Source organism: Fistularia commersonii, chromosome 22 (assembly GCF_037954325.1).
Source record: "Fistularia commersonii isolate RoL2024-O1a breed Wild chromosome 22, RoL_Fcom_v1.0, whole genome shotgun sequence".
Classification (NCBI taxonomy): Eukaryota; Metazoa; Chordata; class Actinopteri; order Syngnathiformes; family Fistulariidae; genus Fistularia; species Fistularia commersonii.
Genome location: NC_141305.1, coordinates 3,151,345 through 3,173,533, shown reverse-complemented (window position 1 = coordinate 3,173,533; position 22,189 = coordinate 3,151,345). Strand labels below are relative to the sequence as shown.

General features: G+C 46.2%; 1 protein-coding gene across 4 annotated transcripts in view; it reads right to left on the bottom strand.

The window, feature by feature from the left end:
- The window catches only part of kremen1 (kringle containing transmembrane protein 1), a 94,668-nt gene that overhangs the window by 56,858 nt on the left and 15,621 nt on the right, over positions 1-22,189 (bottom strand). For all 4 annotated transcript variants that reach the window (XM_086169565.1, XM_086169564.1, XM_086169566.1 and 1 more), the window contains one exon: positions 369-531. In XM_086169565.1, coding sequence (XP_086025691.1) covers positions 369-531 — 163 coding nt within the window. The remainder of the gene's footprint in view (positions 1-368; positions 532-22,189) is intronic.

The window sequence follows — 22,189 nt, the reverse complement described above, 5'->3', positions numbered from 1 at the left end:
AATGAACAAATGAAAGGATGAATGTTGGTACGTTTCTATGGAATGTGACTGAAAGAGTGAATGCTGGCCTATAAGTGAGAGGGTGAATGTTTGTATGTCTATATAATCTATATAATATAGAAATGAGAGGTCGAATGTTTGTATGTCTATATAATGTATAAATGAGAGGGTGAATGTTTATGTCTCCTTATAATGTATGAATGAGAGGGTGAATGTTTGTATGTTTATATAATGTATGAAAGAGAGGGTGAATTGTATGTCTATGTAATGTGTGAACGATTCCCTGCGATGAGGCTCTCCGGCTGCAAAACCTCCTCAAGCTGAAGCGCCCGTATCCCTCCCGTCGTGTGCGAGGCGGCTGCAAGTACCTGCAGTAGTTGTGGCTGCCCAGCCCCCCCTCTCCGTTGGGGTATTTGAGCGTGTTGTAGGGGTGCTGGAAGGTCTCGTTCCAGTACAGACAGGGTTTCCCTCCAAACAGACTGGTCTGGTTCTGGAAGCCCCGGTAGTCCTCGCCGTTAGCGGTGTAGCACTCTGCAAGCACAGACGGGAACACGCTCAGGGCCGACACCAACTCGGGGACGACGACAAACCAACCGCAACCTTGAGCATCCGGTGAGATTCGTAGAAAGCAAAAAAAAAGCGGAAACAGAACTAGAAAAGCGTCCGTTCTGTCCGCCGCAGCCGCTAACAGCTACCTACCAACTAGCAGCGTCTTACATAAAATATCATATAAACAGCAAATTGAGCATTTTCTCAACCGTGCGCAACTCTTTCTTTCAACTTGTGCTGCTCTGTTATAATAGGATTATTGTTTATTGTTTTCCTGCCACATATCTCATGCCTCAATGTGGACAGCAAAATAAAAACTCAAGTTTATCATGACAATAAACACTTGGAATCTCAAATCAACAAACCCTCCTTTGGTTTGCTCTGCTTTTAACACTTTGTCAAACGTCACGGCAACATCGCGCATTGGATCGCCATCCCTAAATAGACACCGGAGGACAAGAAGAAGAAGAAGAAGAAGAAGAAAGGGTTGGTGGACTGGAAGGCAACGCTGTGCAACACGGTCATTCGTTCGTTTACTTCCTGTTTCCCGGATTTCATCGAAAATGGCGAAAGGTGCTTGAAAAAGAGTCGGCGTGACCCCCGGAGATCCCCGCGGCTGGTAAAACGCTCGACTGTCCCTGGAACCATCGCAGACGGGTTCGGGAATAATTGTCTTCTCCGCCGGCCTCTTTTCATTTCAGGCCTTGCCAGAGACGTTAAAGCTAAATCCGCCGCGGTCTTGTTTCAATTATCGTCGACACACGGCTTGGGTTTCCAGGAAGCGCGTGACAGCCATATGGCCGGGGGAGGGCGGCCGACGGAGGGCTCGTCTTCCCCGAAACGGGGGGTTCGGATAAACAGCGGCCGCCGGAGGTGGGTGGGCAGGGGGGAGAACTGGTCCGCAGATGAAGTTCTCCGCTGGTTAGGTCACCCGGTGGGGGGGGTTGTCAGGTGCCGGCCGCTCACAGAGCGGGATCCCCGGTAACCGGGGGCAACCGCAGGAGCCGAGGGGCCGCCGCTTTATATGTAAAAAGTTAAAAGCTAATTTAATGCCGATTTGGTTGCTTATTTTCCTGTTATTTTTTATTTTTTCTGGGGGGTGGGGCAAAAATTCTTTCCACATTTTTTATTGAGTCTGACATTGTTTCTGTTTTTTTTTCTGGGTGATTTTTTTTTTTTTTTTTTTTTAGGTATTGTTCTTGTTAATCTCAGTTTTTTTTTTCCTGATAATCCCTGATACAGCATTACTGATTTAAAACATTTTTATTTCAATTTCTGATCTTAAATTTTTTTCATGAGTTTTCATGTTTTCCCCATTTCAATTAGACTTATACATATATATGTGTGTGTGTATGTGTGTCTGTGTGTGTGTGTGTGTATATATATATATATATATACACATGTATACACAAACATACATACATATACATATACATATTTGTTGTATTATTGTTACTTATTATTATTATGAATTATAATTGTTTATTATTATTATTATTATTTATGTTATTATTTACTATTTTATCATTCATTCATATTAATTTATTTATGTTACATTGTGATCCAACCTTCAATTTGTTGAATTTTTATTTTAATAAATGGTGACTCCAAAACTCTGCATCAGTATTTTTGACTTCTCGTTAGTGACATCAATAATACGCACACACACAGCCATTGTGTGTGTGTGTGTGTGTGTGTGTGTGTGTGTTAGTGTGCGTCAGCTCTTTTGGGCTCGATGTCACTTCAAAGGAACGGGTTACTCCAAGTCAAAAGTTGAATTTTCAGGTGAATTCCACGTAATTCAAGAATCATTTCCTGGTGATATCTTTAATTTTCCCATCTGTATTAGCAGTCGGACGATCGCTTCCAGGGGCGTTTCTGAATCACGGCTCCGGGCCGCCGCGCCGCAACTCATCATAAATAAAAGATCTGCCGGGGAAAAATAAACAGATTAAGAATTGATGGGAATCAAAGCTGCGAGGGCCGGCTCTTTGCGGGAGACTTTAAACACCTTTGCTTTTCTGCTCAAAAGTGCTTAACCGCTTTATCGTTTTCCTTTGCAACATCGAATATTTTCATTTCGCCGTCTCCCTCTATTTCTGCTTCCTCTGTTTTTTTCGCCGCTCTTCTTTCCTGCGAGAGGCTGAAGCCGAGGAGCGGCCGGGGGGGGGAAAGGTCGCGGAGGCGGGGGAGGGGAAAACGCCGCTGTGGTCTTTGCGCGATGGAGCGACGGGAGAAGGTTGGAGGGGGGAGGAGGAACGTCCCGATGGGGTCGGACTTCCACGGGGACGGAGGAGGTGTTGGATGACGCCCGAAGGGATCATTTCCGGGACAATCGTCCCTCGCGCCTCCCTCCTCCTCATTTAAGGCTACTTCGTCACCGCTAACTCATAGCTAACTAAGTTATTAGTGCAAAACAGGGGAGCTCAATACATCTATCGGTCGATCGCAAGGGTGATACTGGACAGAAAAAGATGGAGGTCAACCTATCGTCCAACCTGACTGAGGTCACTGCGAAGGGCAGCAAAACTAACAAGCTAGTCAGGAAATCACCTCCAATTTTTAGCCCTCGGGTTTTTCTCTTAAACTTAAGAACAGGTATGAAATGAGTTGGCGAGCCGGACCAAGTAAGACGAGAAAAAGTTATTCTTTTAAAAGGAATGGGAGGAGGACTTTTTTTTTCATGATGACATTATGGAAGTGCGTTGGCCTCATCTGCCGGTCTACCGTCGCAATACCAAAGAAGGGGAACGAGGAGCGGCGTTTTCGGACCGTTTGCGGAAAATACGACACGGACGTCCCGCCGAATATACAGGGCAGCCGGTCAGATCAAACAACGGCGTAAAGTGCAGCAAAAAGTTACTTCCAATTTTCAGCCCTTGTTTTTTTTTCTCCTAAACTTAAGAAAGGGTATAAAATGAGGTTTTTTTGTTCACGATGACGTTTTCATAGTGCGTTGGCCTCATCTGCCGGTTTACCGTCGCAATACCAAAGAAGGGGAACGCGGAGCGGCATTTTCGGACCGTTTGCGGGAAATACGACAGGGACGTCCCGCCGTAAAGCCAGCCGAGAAAGAGAAAGGTGAAGAAACTAAAATCCCAGTTGTCCGGACGGCGGTCACTTTTCACACAACAAACTCCAAAAGCGGAAGCCGCGACCGAAGCCTTGTTCTGGGCGAGTTACGTCATGGTCAATACGGCTGGAAGCAGCTACTGTCCGGACCGTTATTCAATTCAGCGCAAGTCATCAGAGTGAACTTGGTTCATGATAAAAATTGTACATCAGGGGTCTCAAACTCACTCAGAATAATATTTTGTGGCCCCCTGCCTGAAATCATTTGTGTTAGTGCGGCTGGCGTGTTTTTGTCTCACATACGTCAAAAAAACGGGCGACGAAAAAATGAAAAAGTAACTCTGCTATTTATTTTTTGCTTCAAAATTTGAAAAAAAAAAAAATTGATGAAAAAACGCTTGTGACATTGTTAAAACGATCTTTTTTTTATTTGTATGAAATAAACACAAAAATAATAGCAAAAAAAAAAAAAAGGGTGAAATTAAAAAGATTGATTTAATAACCAGAATAGCCACCATTAGCATTGTAAACATTATACCTCCTCTCTGACAGGCTAACAATCCATTTTCTAATAAAGTGTTGTGGCAAATTTTCCCACAGTGACAAGAATTTAAAGAATTATAAAGAATGTTTTGCATTTTTGTCCGGGGCAGATCATTTTACTTGGTCATTTTATTAGTAGTTCAATTCTGACACCGACTTCAATAGTTTTAGTGCTCAGGGGGATGGATGGATGGACTTTTCCTTGAGTTTCTTATTACTAATCTTTCTCATCTGCCGTGTTACAGGCGTTTTATGGGGTGGGGAGCATTTCAAGTATGCATTTGTATGTATTCAATTAAAAGTTAAAGAAAAAAGTGTTTGTGTAAATATCTCATGTTGACCCCTTTATATTTAGCCGGTGCGGCTTATATTCAGGTGCGCCCAATAGTCCAGAAATGACAGTAGTTTATCTACAGATGTTGGAATCACTCCGCTTGACTTTTTCCACTTTATTTTGATGGTATTTTTACGTGAGTTTTATTTTATTTTCTTCTCACGGTGGACCCTGGCTACTTTTTCGGAATCCTGTTCTGGGAATGTATCATTTTTTTTTTTTTTGCTGAAAATTTTGAAAAAGTTTTTCGTGATGAAATAGCCTAAGAAGAAAATGAGACAATAAAAAAAAAAAAAAATGGTAAAATTAAACAAAAATTTTATAAAACAAATGAAATACGAGATCTCTTTTGCCGGCACGCGTTCTTGGAGGAGACGGCTTCTCCGACACGACTCCTGACAACATCGACGGCACCATGGACCGCCGTTCGGATCCGTTGACGTACGAGGACCTCAGCGAGACGACGGAAGTCTGATGAGGAAGAAATCGATGCAACCGGTCTCGCGCTGAAATGACTTGCAGCTACAACAAATGCCGCGAAAGCCCTGCAAAAAAATATCGCGAGATTTTGAACGACGATTCGGTTTGTTCAGCTCGCTTTTGGAACTCGATAGAGAGGCTACAACTTGCTAGAACGATATTTCAGAAGAAAAGACCATCAGTAAAGCAGAAGGCGCGGGCGTGAGCGCAGGGAGCTTTGTAAGGGTTCGTTTAGGGTTAATATATCTGGAAAATAGAAATGGAAAACCATTTTTCGCAAAAAGAAGTGGTTGGATGCGCTGCCCCTTGTGCCCCCTAATCACCCGTTGGGGGGAAAAAAAAAAGTTTTCTGATGCTAATTTAATGACGTGAATGTTTACGCATCTCCACACGTGGCTCCGAAACCGGTCCAGGACGAACCTTCCTCTCGGCCAATCGCAGCCGAGATACTCCATGCTGTTATTAGATAACGAATGAATGAATGAATGTTTTTTCACCCTATTTTTTTTGTTTCTTTCCCGGCCGCAGCGGCCGAGGGAGAGGAGAGAGGAAACAGCGCCGCTGAGAATCTGGCAGCGGCTTCATCATGAGTCACTGCTCCCCAAAAGCAATCATGACCGCCGCTGCCCCGGGACAACATCAGGCGGGGACGGGGAGCCGACTGCATCGCCAATGAGCTCACGTCCTTCAAATAGTTCTCCTCCGAAAGGCCCGGGTATTAAAATGACTTGGATTTGGCCTGGACCGCTTAATGCGCCGCCTCACAGACAAAAAAAAAAAAAAAAAAAAGTGACTTTGCAAACGCTTCCCCCGTCTTCTCCCCCACGTCCTCAGGAAACTTTACCCCGGAGCCGGAGGATGCAGCTTGTCTGCACACTGGTCTGTTTTGGAAACGCGCCGCCGCTGGCAAGCGTCCCGTCCGGCTGCGGCCAAGTCGGCTTTCCAGGATGAGACGGTAAATATGTCAGCGTTTTCCGCTACGGCGTTCCGTAGCGGCTCTGAGGCAGCGCTCGCTTGCGGCGGGGAACGTGGAAGCGGCGGCTCCGCGGAGATAAGTAGGGGGGGGGGACGGGGGGACGGAGGTAATTTGCAATTTTGGGACTTTTATTGCGCGGATACGAGGCGTCCGGGCGCTCGGTCGCCGATCGGACGATTGGACGGTCGCCGCTCGAGGCGCCTCCGACACCCCTTTTCCTGCCGTCGCCGAGAGCAAACGCCGCGCTCTCGTCGCCCGGCCGGCCCGGCCTCTTTCTTGTGGTTTCATCATAGCCTGTGATGGGAAACAGAACCGCCGCGGCGGGCGGAGAAAACACACGCCGATCTACAAATAAAGAAAGGAAGAAATAGGGAGGACTCGCCCTTGACCGAGCGGTGCATCACCCCGGGAACGAGGGATGGAGGGAGAGGGAAAACAAGAGGATCAGAGAGAGAGAGAGAGAGAGAGAAGGCTAATCACCCTGTTATTATATTTGCTGGGATTTGCGGCTAATGACTTCCACATTGCAACTTCAAATGAGTAAAAGAGAGGGGGCTGGAAGGAGGGAGGGAGAGAAGGAGGGAGGATGAAGGGGGGGAATAAAAAAAAAAAAAAAAAGAGGCAGCGGTCACGTGACCCCCGACTACGCAAACAAACAAGCCTCCAAACAAACGGTTCCTCTGAATCCGGGCTGCCAGGTCACACCAGAACAACTCGCTGGCTGTGTTTCGCCCGCGAGGGGATGAAAAAGCGGCGATAATTACAGGCGGTTGCTTCCTCGCGGGGCGCCGACATGAAAAGCCGGCGTCCTCGGCGGGCCGAGAGGACGGGAAGGCGGCGCGGGTGATATTTCCACTGAGATGATACAAAATGCTTCTGTTAGAAACATGAATATCCTGTATTATCACGCGGGGTGGGGGGGAGTATTTACACAGACGATGACCCGAGAAACATCGGGGCGCGCTCGGGCGCTCGGGCGCTCGGGCGAGGTCACCCGACAAAAGAAACGGATTATTAATAGACGCTCCGCCGCAGTGTGTTTCCCCCCGCGGGCTGCTGGTAGCCATTACTGCCGTGGCGCTCATTAATGTCAGCGTGGTAAGAACAGGGGCCAGATGGAGCGGGTTACAGAGTTCTTCCCCGCTGCGGTGGAGGGAAGGGGGACGCAAGCACAGCTGGCTCCAACACAGGTCCGCTTTCTCCGCTTAACCCCCCCCCGCCGCCGCCGCCGCCGCCGCCGCCCGAGCGCCATCCGTCTCCACGTCAACGCCGCGTCGGGGTCACGGGCGACGCTCTCGGGACGGGTCGGAGGAAGTGCAAAGCGGGGAAGCGGCTCGTTCACTGGTCGATGACTTTCTCGGCGGGGTTTTACGACCCCCTTGTTTCGTTTAATGCCGCCGCCGTCGGTTGAAGCCCCGCGTGACGCAGAGGAGGGGGATCTAAACGTCTAAAACGCCATTATTCTAAAACGGGAGTCGTTCCAGCGAACCGAACCCACCAGGATTAATTGAGGAATCTGATAATAAACCTCGCCTCGTCCATACCGCATTTTCTTTCCGTCGGTATTTGTTTTGTGTCTGATTCCCCCTCCCTTGTATATATTCGATATTTTATTTTGTATTTATTTATTTTTATTTTATCTTTTTTTTCGATCGAGAAGGTTTTTTTTTAGTTCCCGTACCTGGATATCTGTACATATGTGAATAAGTTAACGGTTTCTCGCTTCTGCTCTCGAAAAGTGGTGAGAACAATGTTATAATGCGGAAATGTTAATATGACATGATATATCCAAGAAGAGGCGCGAGCAATTAAAAACTAAATAAAAAAAAAGAAAAAAAAGAAAAAAAAAGGGACTCGATCACATGATCATTCTGATTATAGTTTTTTTGTTATATGAAGAGATGTGCACAATTAAAAATTAAATTGAAAAAAAAAGGGAATAAATCACATGATCACTCTCATTATAGTTTTTTTATGCTATATGAAGAGGTGCGAGCAATTAAAAATTAAATTTAAAAAATTAAAATAACAGAATGAAATCAATCACATGATCATTCTGATTATAGTTTTTTTTGTTATATGAAGAGGTGTGCACAATCAATAATCAAATAAAAAAAATTAAAATAAAAAAAAAAGGAATAAATCACATGATCACTCTCATTATAGTTTTTTTATGCTATATGAAGAGGTGCGAGCAATTAAAAATTAAATCAAAAAAAAAAAAAAAAAAGGAATCAATCACATGATCATTCTCATTATAGTTTTTGTGTTATATGTAAAATTAATTATCTTTCTTTCTGGAGCATTTTTCAAGTGTAGATTTGCAGATTAAAAAAACAAAACAAACAAAAAAAAAACAAAAAACTAATCACTCATGATTATTCTCTTTAAAAATGCCACCACAATAAACACACACCTCCTGTAAGCGTAAGGAAATGTCTTCCACACAAGAATACGTTCTTTTTGTGTTACATTTAAAATAAATCATCTTTCTTTTTGGAGCACTTTTGGTTGTGCGGATGTTTTTTAAATTCTACCCCACACAAGCAGCCAATAAATAAACAAAGTTGTTCTTATCCGACCTTATTCAACCTTCTCCCAATGGCGACCTCCCCGCAGCAGATCCCCTCAGCGCCCGGCTCTTTCGGGCGCCGCCCCGCCGCTCGACTCCAGAACGGAAAGCCCGGTGGGCCGAGCGCTCTGCCAGGAAGCCCCACGTTTGAAGTTCCCGCACCGCAAAATAACAGAGCGCCTGAACCCCCCCCCCCGCCGACGCACGCCGGCCCCTGGGTGAGGTGCTACGTCCTGATTTTGTAGGGAAAAAAAAAAAAAAAAAAATCAATCAGCACGCAGGGAGGAAGATGAAAAGACTCGCAGCGGTTTTGGATGCGAGCTGACGGAGGCCAGATGGTCGGCGGTGGTGGCGAGGAGGGGGGGGGGGGGCGAGCGGGTGGCGGCGGGGCTCGTCTGGCTCGCCGGACCGGGATGGAACAAGGTGGGACGTCCCGGGATCTTGGGGGGGGGTTGGCGAGCGCTCAGCCTCTGAATGATGGCCGACGGATTCTGACAATGACGTAAAGGGACATTCTGGGACTTGCAGGGAAAATATCAACACCGGGAACCTGCGGCCAAAGCCTGACGTCTATGTGTGTGTGTGTGTGTGTGTGTGTGTGCTGTTGTCGCGTTCAATTACCTTCCTCTGGAACCTCCAACACCCGCCAAAAAAATGACAACGTTTTCCCCCCAAATATGATTAAGGCCTTCCTCACCTTGGCCCGCGTCCTTGTTCTACAGGATGAGTCCCTCACGACACGGACGGACGCAAGGCGAAGCCTCTGACACACACACACACACACACACACACACACACACACATGCCAACCATCCTGCACTACTATAGGCGGGGATCTGCGATCGATGGCGTTCAGTTCAGGTGAACTGCTGATTAGAGCGAAGTATTAAAGAGGGATTAGGAAAGATAAAGCCCCCTTTTTTTTTTTTTCGAACAACACGGATCTGGATTGCAGCTGGACGACCCCCTCATTTATTCATTTGTTCATTCTGACACGCTTATCCTGCAGGGCTGTGATTGGCTGAGACGACGGCCCACAGGTCAATCCAAGGTCGTATAGAAGCACGAGAGGATTCGGTCACTCATTCACATGTAGAAACGTGCAAAGATTCACCCTCTTATTTAAACATTATGTGGAGACACACAACCGTTCAGCCTCTTATTCTACTGTCTATTTATTTGTGTTTTATTAATTTTTTTTATTTCGCTGCAGTCTATTTATTCGTGGATTCTTTTTTTTATCTTGCTATCTTCTGCCTTTCTATCTCTATTTATATTCGTATTTATTTCCTTTTTTTGACCTTATAACTGTTACACTGCTTTGACAAATGAATTTCCTCTATGGGGATCAATAAAGTTTATCTTATCTTACAGGACTATCTCAGAAAATTAGAATATTGTGATGAAGTTATTTATATTCTGTAATGCAAAAACAAAAATGTCATATCATACTGAAATATTGCAAGCCTTTTATTATTTTAATATTGCTGATTATGGCTTACATCTTAAGAAAACTCAAAAATCCTATATCAAAAATATTAGAATATCATGAAAAAGTAATTTTTGTTTTTTTAATGTTTAATGTTTTTTAATTGTTTTTTTTTTAATTACAGAAGATAAAGAACTATATCACAATATTCTAATTTTCTGAGACATTTCTGTATAGACATGCAAAGATTCACCCTCTCATTTCTCATTCACCCTTAGAAGCAGAGTGAGGTTACTTACAATTTGCACAATTCTGTACAGAAATGTATTTATACAAATGTTTTTTTTTTTTGTTGATTTTTTTTTAACAAATTTATTTATTTATTAATACATTTTTTAAAACATTTTAAATTTTATTCTTCGATGTTCACAATCTGTGGCTGCTGCCCAAAGTGCCCCCCAAAATTGCCCTTTGGGATTTTTTTTTTTTTTTTCTGATTCTGATTAATTTAAACATAGAGAAATACAACCGTTTACTCACCGGGTCACACGTCATATAGAGACATACAAAAAAAAGTCAACCTCTCATTCATTATATTTCGATGTAAAACCACTCACTCTTTCATTCATTCATTTAGACCAGTGGTTCTTAACCTTGTTGGAGGTACTGAACCCCACCTGTTTTACATGCGCATTCACCGAACCCTTCTTTATCGGATCGAGGATCGGTTCGTTGATGGGTACAAAGAACAGGCAGAGTAGCCATTTCATGGAATCTGGCTCCCTTCACCTTGAATCCAGCAAGCGCTACGTTCTTGTAGTTCCCATCTCCATGCAGCTGAAGGAAGCCTTCCCTTAGTTTTGCCGGTGCTGGACTAGAATTGCTCATCTTGTCTTTGCAAATCATGCAGTTAGGACATCGATTCCAATCACGTTCCGTCATACACGTGAATCCGTATTGTACGTGTTCTTCCGACCGCTTTCTTTTTTTGCCCGACATAATTAGTATGAAGGGATTAAAATATTAAGAAAGAAATCACATGACGTACCATCACGACAGTCACAAGTTACTACAACTGAGCGCGCCGAAATCCCTGCGGCACGGATAGGCCGAGCTATGTAGCGTGATCACCTGCAGCCAGTGATGTCATCACCAATGTGTGTCTTGACCTCCGCCGAACCCCTGAGACTGACCCACCGAACCCCTGGGGTTCGATGGAACCCAGGTTAAGAACCACTGATTTAGACACAAGTCAACTTCTCACATGTGGAAAGTGACATACAACCATTCACCCTCTCATTCACATGCATATAAAGACATGCAAAGATTCACCCTCTCATTTAAACATAATGTAGACATGCAACCTTTAACTCGCTCATTCACACGTCATAAAGAAAAAACAAGTCACCCTCTCATTCACAAATTATATTAAAATGTGCAACCATTCATTCATGTGACCCATAAAGACGTGCAAAGATTCACCCTCTCATTTAAATATTATGTAAACATACAACCATTCACTCGCTCATTCACACATATGAGCAATTTAGGGGCTCCCGCTTGTTTTTAAGCTACCGAACGAATCCGACGCAGAGTTGGAGAAGGCGCAGACCTTCTGAATCTGCAGAATGTCAAACTCCTGGATGCACGGCGAACCTGACGCCCCCGGATTCTTTCCGTGCGCCGAGAGGTGATTATTATTGTTTTCCCCCGTGCGGGTCAGAGCTCCCGTGGGGTTTTTACCTGTTTATTATTGCAGATTCACTTTCTGCTCCACCTCTTTTGCTGACGGTGCTGCCGAACCCCTGATTGAATTATATTTCTGTTCGACGTACGAAAGAAGTTTAAAAGTGCTTCAGAAGTGCTTTTTGCATCTTGGCTTCGGTCCCTTCTCCTCCAGAAACGATAACATTTTATGCCGCCTCGCGTGTCTCCCCCCCCCCCCCCCCCCCCCGGCTTTCTGTGAAGGTTGTAAATAGCGTGCCGTAAAATGCTTTTTTTCCCCCGTCGGGCCTCCAGCTGGACACCGGAGCCATCGGGCAACGATTCGCCGAACAGCCGCCGTTGACGGGATTCATCTTTTTTTTTTTTTAGGAAACCAGAAAAGCAGGTGCCCCGAAGACGCCGACGCCGAATTGCTATCTGAGAAGTTACAAATCAAAAAATCCCGAACGAATTTGGGTTAAAAGTGTAAACAGTTGCGTCCGTTGCAAACGTCGCCGCCCGCGTGCTTCCCGTATTCTCTAATTTGATGATGGACCAGTAAAATCAGAGCGTAATTACCTTGAAGTAACTAAGTAACTAAGTTCAAATTTTTCTTTGGTTTTAGTGTAAAAAAAACAAAAAATTACATGATGAACAACCTTGAGATTCATGAAGAAAAGTAAGCGCAGTATCAACGACACTGTGCCTCATTTCTGTCTTCTCAGTTCTTGGTGCATTTCGTTGTATTTTTCGCCACGGCGAGTCTCATAGTGGCACCGAAACTTGCATTTTTATTTGAAAACAGTACTTAATTTGTTCGTTTGTATTTTTTCAAATTGTAGATTTATTCCACGGCCCGATCGGACCCCCTGGCGGGGCGGTATCGGCCCACGGGACGTACGTTTGACACTCCTGCGCTAGATGGCTTTGCACACATCAGAAAGAAGACGGCGGCCATCGAATGCGTTGAATTCCTCTTCCTGGTCAAACCGACACCATGTCTTCTTCTTCTCTGCTCCTTTGGCCGGGCAAACTTGTGCGTACCATGAAACATTGCCTCCCCATGGCTTCAGACGCCATTTGGCAACTACTGCTAGCACAGAGATGCCCTCGTCGTACCGGAGGTCTGACGCGGCATGGGCTCCGTGGCGCAGCTGCGCGCTGAGGCCCCCTTACAGCAGCTCCAGCCAGGGCCAATATAAGGATATAATACGTACGGGCCCTCCATGGGGCGCCACCTTTTTTTTTATCGGCGATCCGCAGCTCGCGTTAGCGGCCGTTGAACCGCTGTTGCTAATAGCGTCGCATGGAGGGCGCCTTCAAACTCAAACACGCTCCACGCAAACTAACTGGATCTAACATGGAGCATTAATGAGCCTTAATGTCTGACGACACACTGCAGAGACCGGCTTCCCCCCGCGGACCTCGAGCAGAAGTTGCGGCGCAGCTGGTTGTTGGCGGCTGTGAGAGACCACGGCTAAATTTAGCTTCTACACTTCATAAATGAATTTCGAATGAATTCAACACCGACTCGTCCATCGTGACCTACTTGAGTAAATTCTGCCGCGAGTGAGCGCTCGACTTATGCAGATTATTAGCTAATATATCGGCGTGTTGATCATCTCGCTGCAGATCCCATCGCGGGATCCCGACACCATTAGACGGGTCTCTGGAGAAGTTCCTCAAAAATTCATCCCTTAATGAATTCATTCATTATCCACGCCGATTATCCGGCACCCTGGACCGATCACAGGGCCACATACGGAGACGTTATTAATTCGCACGTCTGGGTAATTCTGCGATGAATCCCTGCATGTTTTCTGGGTCCCGGTGGAACTCCAAGCTGTCATGGAGACTCCGAGCAGGAAGTGTCCTCCTGCAGGAATCCAACCGAGGACCTTCTTGCCTTCGTTCCAAAGAATTCTCTGGAAATCCTAAAAAACTTTTCCGACAGCGGTGAAGGATCCGGACCCGTTGAAGCTGCGTGAAGATGGTCTTGGAAAGACCGGTTGATTAGGTGCAAGGAAAAGGATCCAGATCCTCTCCGTCCGCCGGCGGTTCTCGCCGAAGCGCCTGCGAGCGCAGCGGCGCGCCGCCGCTTTCAGATCCACGAGCACAGATTAGGAGCCAGACGTGATTTACAAAGCATGAATACAGATGTTTAAACCTGGATTTAGAGATTCAGGCGCAGATTTACACAACATTAGGAGTGTGTCAAATATCTGAGGTGATTTTCTTGGAGCGCAACCCGCGTCTGAAGTGTTTTGATTCCTTTTTTTTTTTTTTCAAATTCTGGCAGCACAATCTCAAGCGGAGGTGTGCACGCCGCATCCCGCCGCCCCCGTCGCAAGTTCCAGAAAAACATGTTAAAACAAAAACATCACTGTTTATTTTCACGCGGTGTAAAAGTGAGATCTGAGGGCAGGTATTAAGACGGATTCGAGCGCCAGGTGTGACCTCAGATTCTTGTGATGTTCATGTGTCTGAACACGGCCAGCGGGTGGGGTGGGGGGGGGGGTGGGGGGGCTACGAGGGGAGGGGGGACGTTGACCAGGGGAGAGAAGAGGCAGATTTCCCCGGGTTACAGAAGAAAAGTCAGTAAAACATCAAACATCAAGAGATGCCTTTGGAGGACCGGGCGTCTAACGCCGCATGGGCTCTGTGGCGCAGCTGCGCGTCGAGGCCCACTCAAAGCGAACCCGACCAACAACACGAGGCTTAAGAGAGACAGAATCCATCTGGCCGATGCGAGGACATAACACACCGACACATATGGGCCCTCCATTGCGTGCCGCTTTTGATTTCCCGAGGATCCGCGGCCCCCGATAGCGGCCGATGAATCACTGTTGCTAATGGTTTGGCATGGGGGTGCTTTCAAACTCGCTCTCCTCTTTTGTTTTGTTTTTTTTTTGGGTTGTTTTTCTTGTAAGCGGATCCCTCGGCCTGTCAGACACCCCGATCGACGCAACGCTGTGACACAACACGCCCGCCGACGTCAGTCCGGGTCTTCATTTCACCCCCACACACACACACATACATACACACAAGCCCCCCCTCCTCCATACTGCACTTAACAGCAAAAATGAAAAGGGGGCAATTTTCATCAGCGTAGCTGCCGCGGTATTTTAAGATGGTTTTGACGTAGAGGGAAGAAAGAACACACACACACACACACACACACACACACACACACACACACATTAAAATAAGGACACAGGCCCCTTTGTTCGCTCGGTGGTCGGGGCTGTGTCATAGCAGTGATGCCATTCTCACCCACTCATCCCTGAACTGTAGATGAATCGCCCACTAAGAGTGTGTGTCTAAGTGTGTGTGTGTGTGTGTGTGTGTCCGCTGTCCTCATGGTGGGCAAGATCCTCGGTACAGTAATAAATTTGTGGCGAGGTTATGTAAGCCGCGTGGCTTCGCCTCGCCTCCCGTCCTGTCGTTCGGTCGGCTCCCGTGTTTCTTGTCGCTCCAATGACAACGCCGCCATACGGCCTGGGGTCAAAGGTCACGCGGGGAAGTTCCTCTTTGCTCTCGGGGGGTTTGTTTAGGACACGTGTCAAAGTCCAGGACCAAGAACGTCTTAAAAGGTCTGCGTGCATTGACCATAAACTACATTTTGTATAATTCACGTCGATCGTGTTACCCGCAAAGTGTCGACATCCCGCCATTAGATCGCAGTGCGTCCACATCAATGCCATTTTCAACAAGTGGTAATAAAAAATACAAATTATCCCTAAATGTCCAGGAAGAGTAGAATGTCAAGAAAGATGGGAAGGCGAATACACATTTGGGCTTCAAGGAGAAAAATAATGGTGTGTCTTTTGTTATGAGGCTGCGTCGGCATTTTGACACTAAACATGGAGCTAAGTATGCTAAAGTTAGCCTTGCAAGAAAACAACAAATTGTCCAAGAATTAAAAGCCAAACTATGATGGAAGCAGAACGTGTTCATCCAGAAACACTGCAGCAGTGAAAGCGAGCTTTGACAACATGTTTTTTTTTGTTGTTTTTTTTACATCGATGCACATGCATATGAAACATTTTGGATTTGAATGTGTAATAAATTACGTAAAATTAAGGAGTTGTTACATTTATACTGTCACAATGACATGTGGCTCTTTTAGGGCAACTATCACGCTGATGTGGCTCTGACAATGAGTTTGACACCCCTGGTTTAGGACCTAAAAAAAATTAAAAATAACAGCGAAACCACCAACACCAAAAAAAAAAAAATCAGGCAATGCCCTAAAATCCAAAATAAATGAGATAAAACATTCTTTCCAATCAAAATAAGAATAAGAATAAGAACAACTTTTAATGCTGCATATTGTGTTATTTATTTTATTTTTTTTGCCTTTATGCTATGCATAAAAAAAAATGTTTTGCATTTTTTTTTAAATCAATGCACAACTGCAGAGAAAAGGAAATGACATGTCTGCACGCAACAAAACATTTTGAAAAACAAGATGTTGGGTTGAAGGTTACTTTTAAACAAAATACTCAGTGTCTATTTGAGTCCTTCTTGTATTTGTAAAATAAAAAAATGACAAAAAAAAAAAAAATTTAAATGATCCACCAGCAGCATCCAACGGTCATCCTTTTACAGGCGCGTGCAGAAAGAGCAACACAAATATTTTAACACATTTTAGTTAGATGTAACAAGATCGCCTTAATCTTCAAATTTAAAATTACATTTTAAAAATGAAACAATCTAAAGTAAGAATAAGAACAACTTTATTTATCCTGAAGGAAATTGTTGTGCCAGAGTTTCAAGTAAAACATAACAATAATAGATAATAGTAGGAAGTGTCAAAGTTATGGCTATAAAGTGTTTTAAGGTCAAAATGGTAATGGTCAAAACGACGGGGGAAATCGGAAGGATCACGATTCCGCCAACCCTACGCTCTTCATCGTCCAACCGTTCGGTTCGGGACGAGAGGACCGGAGGAGGTCCGACCTCCACATGCAAGATACCAGAAGCTTCCAGCTTGAGGTGAAGAAGAGGAAGAAGAAGAAGAAGAAGAGGAGAAGCAGGAGGAGGGCTGTCACTTAACACACCTGTTTTCCATCGTTCTGTTTGTGCTCAGGTTAGCTGGTATCTAAGGAATGTAAATTATATGTGGTCGGGCTGAAGCTCTGTCAGTGCTCGCGCTGGGGACGGCGCACAACCATTACAGACCCCTGACGCACAAACACACACACACACACACACACATATACGCACACCGTCTTTTCTTTCTCTGTCAGGCGTTGTGTGTGATTACGGGTTCCAGGAGAGACGAGGTCGGATAAATAAAGGTCTCGGGTCGAGGGGGAGGCGGAGCGAGGAGCGTCTGCGCCGCTAACGCAACAACCCACACGCACGAGCGGATCAAAGGAGATCAAAAGCGGGAAAAAAAAAGATCAAAAGCCGTGCCCCCCCCTTTGTTCTTTAACCGGCATCATTATCAAAATGTCTCATCTTTTTGCGTTTTAGAGCGAATGCGGAAACGCGTTTTTGGAGCCATTGTGCCGGACAAAAAGACGATTTCACGGAACCAGCCGTTCGTCAGAAGGCGGTTTTTGTCCTCGGACTTTGAACCGCCGCCCCTCCTGTTTGGATTCTTCCCGTCGGGCGGAGGGTGCGGGCGTCGATGAGTATCTTCCTGCAGACTGGGGCCTTTTGTTGCACTCCGGGAAGCGACGTCTCCGCTGAGACTCTGGTGAGTCACTTCCCGGTGAGATTTCCTGCCCGTCCTCCATCGCAGACACCAAAACCAAATCTGGCAAATTGGACTATCGGAGGGGCCGCGATTTGAAGGAGCTGCAAATCTTCCACAGGAAGTAGTTCACAGACCGCTCGTCCTGCTGGGAGAAATGTCGCACTGCAATCTTATGCGATGCAACACTCATTAAGTGCTCTTTCATGTATGCATGTGGACATATTTGCAAACTTGGATACGCCACTTTTGGACATGGATTAGACATTCTGAGAAAAAGCAAAGGGAAATACTTCCAAACACATTCATCATCTATACTGCTTATCCCGCACTCTGGGTTACGCCAGTGGCCCGTCAATCACACGGCCTCATACAGACATACAACTCCTGCCCCTCTCACTCACCCATCACATGGAGCCATACAACCTTTCACCCTCTCATTCCCAAGTCATATCGACATACAAGTATTCACCCTTTCATTCAAACATCAAATAGAGACATTCAACTAGTCATCCTCATATCGCAACGTTACTGTTACAGAGAAAACCATCATAAAGCATGTTGGTATAACTTACTGACCTCTTGTGGCTTCACTCCATCCACTAATAAGTTTAGCCTTTAAGTGTAGCAAAGTGTGCACGTTACATTTAGCTATACATCGTAGCATTAAGTGTGTAACCAGTAAGTTATCATCAATTCTGGACTATAGAGCGCATCTATACTGCATATAGGCCTCACCTACCCCGTTGAAACATGAGATATTGACGCAGCAAGTTACAGGCAAAAATATTGTGAAAATGTTTAATTAGATAAATGACGGTAACATCCGCAACTATCGGTTCATTCAGTCATCATCTATCCCGCTTATCCTGCACTCTGGGTTACGCCAGAGTCCCGTCAATCACATGGCTTCATACAGACATACAACTCCTGCCCCTCTCAGTCATACATCACACGGCGCCATATAACCTTTCACCCTCTCATTCACAATTCATATCGACATAAAAGTATTCACCCTCTCATTCAAACATCAAATAGAGACATTTAACTAGTCACCCTTATATCGCAACATTACCACTTTTTTGTCACAGAGAAAACCATCATATAGCATTATTGTACTACTTACTGACCTCTTGTACTAAACTGTACAATATTCAAATTAAACATATTTATACACTTCAGTCTTCATGTCATCAAACGTCTGTCATGTTTTCACCTTACCAGCGGTTTGTATCTGCATGCACTTTATACCTTATAGTTATCTCTGGACTATAGAGTGCACCAATATATAGGCCGCGCCAGCCTATTTTTAAAAGAAAAAAGAAATTGTACATAAATAAGCCACACTTGTCCATAAGCCGCAGGTGTCCCCGTTGATACATGAGATATTAACCCAGCAAGATGTTAAAGGAAAGATTATTTTGAGAACTTTTAATTGAACAAATGAAGGTAACATCTATTGTAAAACTACCGGTACATAACGCAGATGCTTTTGCCCCGGAACAGATGCAGAACTTACATGCAGCAGCTCTATTTCCTTCGTCGACAGACCAAACTGATCGCTTTCAAGTCGACTGTGACGGTGTTGGCGGGAGGAAGCTACTGAAATGACCCTAAAATCCACAAAATGAGCCGTTGGAGAAGCCGCAGTTCTCAAAGCGAGTGCAAAAAGTAGCGACTTATACGCTGGAATGTACGGTAATGTCTTATGCTTAATGTAACATGTAATTTGGACTTTATTGCTATTATTATTATTATTTTGTTAATTACATGTCACCGTGGGATTGTGAGAAACATCTTTGCGGTTCCTCTGTATGTCAAGTACATGCGTAGAAATTGACAATATAGCTGACATTCACATGTCAGAGCAATTTAGTCTCTTTACTGAATCTCCTGCATGTTTTTGGACTTTTTTTGGAGGAACCCGAAGAACCCGGAGGAAACTCACGCAGACGCTGGGAAAGCACGGAGACTTCGCACGGAAAGGCTTCTTGACTCCCCTGAGAAAATCAGCAATAACTAAAAAATTGGCTGAGAAACACTGAAAAATAAGGAAAATATCATGAAATGACGTGAAAATGCTCAACGGTCGTGACGACAGCTGCCGCTTTAGAGATACAATAGGAAAATGGCGACAAAGTTTGCACGAAGAACAGAAACTGTTGACTGTGCTGGGAGACAGACTTAACAAAATGACAGCATGATTGTCATTTTAAAACAATCAAGACGTGAAGACGCAGCGGCATCAATAAACAAACCGAGCCTTTTCCGAACAGCAACCCCCCTTTCATCCCAGCAAACTGCATATTTTCATAAAACTGAATATTCTCTGGAGGGTAGCAATCAGTTACTTCTGTCAAAAAAGAAATAAATAAATCAAAAAACTGGCAGGTTCAAGAGTTAGAGCATAAATAAGAAATGTCGGGGTAGACCGACGGGCTGCGGGACCCGCCTGCAGGGTCCGGCCGCCAGTTACGCAACGGGATTTTGCGGTGCGGCCAAATATGACAGAGTGAGGGAGTTTCATCTGCCTCCTCGTCCCCTTGTGGCCGGTGGCCGGGAGCTTTTCTTCGGTGACTCCGGTTGCCCTCGAGACCCTTTGCCTTAAAGTTCCCACAGAGGAGTCTTTAGAGTCTTTCCCACTGGAATAATCCAGGGAAAAAAAGACCAGGTCAAACAGCTACTGGCTCACAACGACACAAGAACAAGCCGTAGGAACTCCTAGCAGCTCTTCGAAGCTGTTCAGGAGCGTGTTTTTGGTGCTTCGGGACGGCGTACAACCATGGACCTCGGCTACCGGAGGTACCTTAGCTCCTACTCCGAGGTAGCGTCGTTGTATGGCCCCATGGGGACTTGTATGACGTAGAAGCTTGGTGGGAAACATAAGCTCTGCCCAGATACTTCTCGCAGCGGCATTTTTAAAAGCTACCGCGGGCACCAGCCGACTGTTTTCTTACAACAAAATGGGCAGGAGCGCCAAGAAATGGAGCGGCGAATAAGGTCCGAGCTCTTCTGACCTGTTTGTTTTTTTTGATTGCTGCTTTACGGGTACCTTCTCGCTCTTTCTTAAGACTCGTATGTCCAAGTGTACCAAAAGAAGCCAAGAAATGTAACTGAAGCACTTCTGCAAGCAAGACCCATGGAACTCCGGGGTCCCGATCCTTCCAGTCCACTGTAAGGGCCCTTTTCAGGAACTCCCCGAACGTAACTCGAAATTGGGGTCGACCCCGTCGCGCGTACGAGCGCGTCGTGGGGAGGCGCGTTAAAAGTATCCGACTGCGACCGGTTTGCGGGTTCAGGCCGGGCGACACGGAGGTCAACATCAAAAAGGACATTAATGGACGTATATTGAAGTCTGCGGTGGAAGCAGCTTTGCCTGGTGCCTGCGTGCAGGGGCGCTAACGGGGCCCACATGTGCAGCTGAATCCAATGAAGCTGCCAGAGAGAGAACGGCAAAGGCATCGCAGGAGAGGCCGCAGCATGTTTGTTTTGTCTGCCATTGCAAAGTCCAGATGGAGGCCGCTGTCCCGTCCCGTCCCGTCGCATCTCCGACTTTTTGTTTCTTGTTGTTTTTTTTTTTTGTTTTTTTTAAACGCTCCCTTTGTGCCGAGATTCTAGAACCGCGGAGCCGAGACGGATTTGCTTTGCGCCTGTTTCTGGCTGAAGAACAATCCGCTGATCTTTATCGCCGTCCAGCGCTTTCATCTCCATTTGTACTCCCTTATTTCCTAATATATTTAAATCTGTCTCTTTTAATTATCCATCCTGAGGTCGGGGCAGGGACGAGCACGCACATTTTCCAGCGTATCGAATCGCAAACGGTCGTCGGATAAATGACATGGGAGCGTAATTCCGAGGGCGCGTTAACAACAGCACAATGGGCCGCTACGGGGGCGACCGCCGAGTTCGACATTCAGACCCCTTTTAACCAGCCACGTCTCCGGTTCCCGGTCTTGACTGTGAAAGTGATCTTCTTTTGCTGTGGTTTCGCGCTGCTGTGGGAAGAGCAGCGGCGCTGGGAACCAGATGGCTCCGCTAAAAGACAAGGGGGGCATCCCGGCGCGGGAAGGGGATCCATTACGGACGGAGAGCTATTGAGGGTCAGCGGATTCGGTTTCACGGCTCCGGCCGAGCGTGACCGGCGTTAGCCCGGCCCCGGTGCCGCCGAGCCCGCGGACCCGCTTTATCTTCACCTCGGGGGTTGGTTCACCTGCGATAGGGGACGGACAACGCAAATCCGGGCCTCTCGGCGTCTCGAATTTCATCCCCCCTTTTCAGTCGGAGCCTCTTTCAAAAGTGCCCGACGCTGCAACGGGATATCGGCGGCCCCGCCGCTGGAGGGACAATGGCTGTTTGTGAGGGGGGTTGACTGAGATGCTCTTGTGCGCTCGCAGAGACCGTGAACGTCTAAGCCCCGTCAATGGGGATGTCATTTAGGTTAATGGCGGTTTGATTTCCACATCCAGCCCTCGAAGGGGCTACCTGAGCCGCTCCCCCGCCCCCGTCATGGCCTCTTAGCTTCCCCCTCGCTGTTGGCGTTGTCCCTTTATTTGTTGTCCACTTAGCAGCGTCTGCGTCTTCTCCTCGTGCAAATGTTTGCTACGTCCACCTAGCCGTGTCCGTTTGTTACTCTCGTCCGTGGGCGTTTCCGGCGACCGTCGGGGGGCCGCGGCGGCAGATGGACGCGAACCAGACCGGCGAAATTACCTCTCCATTTATTTAAAGTGGCTGCCATTACTCCGCCGCAGCCGAGCGCCGGCCTCAGTGGCCCGAACCCAAGCATAACTGCGATATAAAAAAAGAACTAAAGTTCGCCGGACAGGTCA